Here is a 3075-nt window from a genome sequence, read left to right as displayed (position 1 = left end):
TTGTTAAGTTAAGGCTCCCTCACCAGTTGCCCATCTGTGTTCGTACTAAATAGCGTGACATAAAAATATCTCAGCGGCTAATTAAATTCTCTCTTTAAACTTACTAGATAAAACCATTGTTTTGTTATATATTTGATTAATTGAACTTTATTATCAAACAAAATATTATTCCCTTACGTCCCAAATAATTTTAGTACAGAACAAACAAACAAGTTACTGTAAGCTTATCTATACCTTTCAGGTAGAGTAGCCAACACTTGAGACGTAATTTCTCAGTTGTGTTTAAACATTTGTAGCTTTAGTATAAAAATTTTCTATAAACCTTAATAATAATTTACAATCTATTAATTAACATATCCGAAAACTATTCAATCAAATTAATTAATATAATTATTTCACAAACAATGGAAACGGTTTCTAACTTTTTACCAGGTGTCGCGTTCATAGTTAATCAAAGTTTTTCACGTGCTAATTCAGAAGTTGATATTGAAAAATTAACTAAAACATTTACAGCACTTAATATCACAGTGGTCGATTGGTCGGATAGAAACTGCGACGATATAAGAGAATCTTTAAAAAAATGTAAGATAATGATGTATTAATATGCACTACCATATAATCAGTTTGGAGTAATGATATGACGTACAATTTGAAAAGAATTAATAGTTGGTGCATAACTAAATAAAATAAAATCTGAGAAACAAAGTTTTTACTTACTTACTTTCTTAGTTGACCAAAACAACCCATTAACGGTTTGGGCCTGTCGCAGCAATTCTCTCCACCTCCTCCAGTCCACCTTCTCCAGTCGAGTCTTCACTTGTTTGTATTTCAGACAGTAGGAATTTGAGAATCTGCAAACATTGCAGTCTCTAATCTTTCCCTACTTATCAGACTAAATCAGTCATCGAAAGCCTAAAGTAATCTGAACTATCAATTCATGACAATACGAAAAATACGGATTTTTATTATAACATTATTTTTTATTATATTAAATTAAATATATTAATATATATAGTACTATAAAATTTTATAAAATTTTTGTATATTCAAATCATTTTTATAGTGCAAACGGATTGGGTTAAATATTATGCACATTTCGAATATGTTGTAATGGCTTATTTATCGCACGGTTCAGATGATGATATAGTCAGGGATCCTGTCAAAGCTTTCTCTATACAAAACTATTTATTGAAACCTCTACAAACTATTAAAGAGCTCAATCACAAATTAAAATGGTTAATAATACAATCATGTCGAGGTGTAGATGATTTTCAGGATGTTATAATAGAAGGAGATGAGAAGGAAATAGAATATTTTACCAAATATACATTAAAATCATATTCTACAGCAGAAGGTAAATAATTTATATACAAATATTATAAAAATACAATTTTAACTGTATTTTATATATTTTACATACCCCTGTGATTTCTAACAATTTCTTCCTATTGAACCCTAATCACATTTATATCCAAATACCATCACATTTATTTCCAAGAATCCCAAAAAAAATGCTTTAATGAATTTCTCTTTACTTATAGGTGGTACTTCGTTCCGGAACAGTTCTGGTTCAATCTATATTGCAAAATTGTGTGAAGAACTAGACAAAAATGCTAAAGATAAAGGATTACTTGACATACTTGAAGATACCAGTTGTGCCGTTAGAAATTACTTTAGTTCCCTTTTGTCTGAAAATATGCTTATAATGTCAATCTTAAATTCAGATTCAGAGTCTTCTGATACTGAAGTTTATTCCAAGGATGAAAACATCACTCATATTCAACAAACCCCAACCACAAATAGAAATTTTACGGGGGATTTCTATTTCAAATATGGTTTCGTTTTTAATAATAATAAATAAATAAATTGCTGTAATATTTGTAATAAACTAAAATAATAATAATAATATTAATAATAAGGGTTCGAACAGTAATGAAGAAACAACAATCTCTAGTTTTTTTCGTTATAATACGCGTCATATTCAAGAAAAATCTATCTTATGTATATATTATTGTTTTGAAATTGATAATTATTACTCTATTCATAGATCTTGGTTATTACGAAAGTATATATTTAAAAATTAGTGGGAATACAAAAATGTTGAATAATAAATTTATGTGTTTGTGTTAAAAAAAGCTAAAGATTTTTTTTCTTTTAAAGTTAGACACTAACCCAATTAGCCCTTTTGAAGCCGGAAAAGATTCTGTTAATCCACGTCCACGGGTCGTACCTTTCATTAATTTTATGTAAAAGAATATGGCTTTAAGTTCTCACTCGCTCGATACGTTTCAATATCCTTTAAATTTTCTTTGCTCTCTCATTACTATTATAGCCATATTTGATACTACTCTACATTTGTTCTGCAAACTTAGCCTATACCATACAAAGTTATCAATCATATGGTTCTCTCTAAGTACAGCCCTCAAACCATGTATCTACCACGTACAGCGAATACGTGACGTGCATCCTTAGCAATGCCAATCTTCCAGTAAGTTGAAATACATGAAATGTTTTGAAGAAAAAAAAAATTTTTAGGATTTATAGGAGAATAAAGGCAGGTCTTTTTACAATTTCAAAACAATTATGTCTTTTTGAAAAAAAAAAAATTTTAATTATCAAAAGAATAGACTTTGAACTATCGAAACATCCAAAGTTTTTTAAGTACAACGACATATTAGTGAAAATATTAGAAGATATTTAAACTATACACTAGTATTTACCTTAAGCTATTAGTATAAACCTTTTCGGAGATATTAGTGTTACCTCAACCTAACTACTAGTATTTTTGAGGTAGAAACTTCCTTGGTAATTCGTGTCTGGGTATCTCAGTAAATAGTTTTTTTTATTTCTTGAATCAATCAATTATATTCCTTGTTTATGCCGCTTAAATCATAGGTTTTTGGGGCCCCTTTATTCAACACACTCAACGATATCTCCAACATTAACATTGACCAGACGTTCTGCTATCCATTATTACGAGGAATTCTGGATTCAAAACAGCTTTCTGCGTTAATTGCGGAGGATTCGTTCCTCTCTCCACTTCAACTGACTAACTAACTATATGCCGCTTTAGTC

At 29.3% G+C, this 3075-nt stretch overlaps 1 protein-coding gene across 1 annotated transcript; it reads left to right on the top strand.

The window, feature by feature from the left end:
* Positions 1 to 404: 404 nt before the first annotated feature.
* Positions 405 to 1861, top strand: LOC119666956. Its single transcript, XM_038076235.1, has 3 exons — positions 405 to 582; positions 1064 to 1354; positions 1542 to 1861. Exons 1-3 carry the CDS (start codon positions 405 to 407, stop codon positions 1859 to 1861), a joined length of 789 nt encoding a protein of 262 aa, XP_037932163.1.
* Positions 1862 to 3075: the final 1214 nt, after the last annotated feature.

This window comes from Teleopsis dalmanni, chromosome 1 (assembly GCF_002237135.1).
Source record: "Teleopsis dalmanni isolate 2A chromosome 1, ASM223713v2, whole genome shotgun sequence".
NCBI classification, from domain to species: Eukaryota; Metazoa; Arthropoda; class Insecta; order Diptera; family Diopsidae; genus Teleopsis; species Teleopsis dalmanni.
This window is presented reverse-complemented; position numbering and strand designations above follow the sequence as displayed.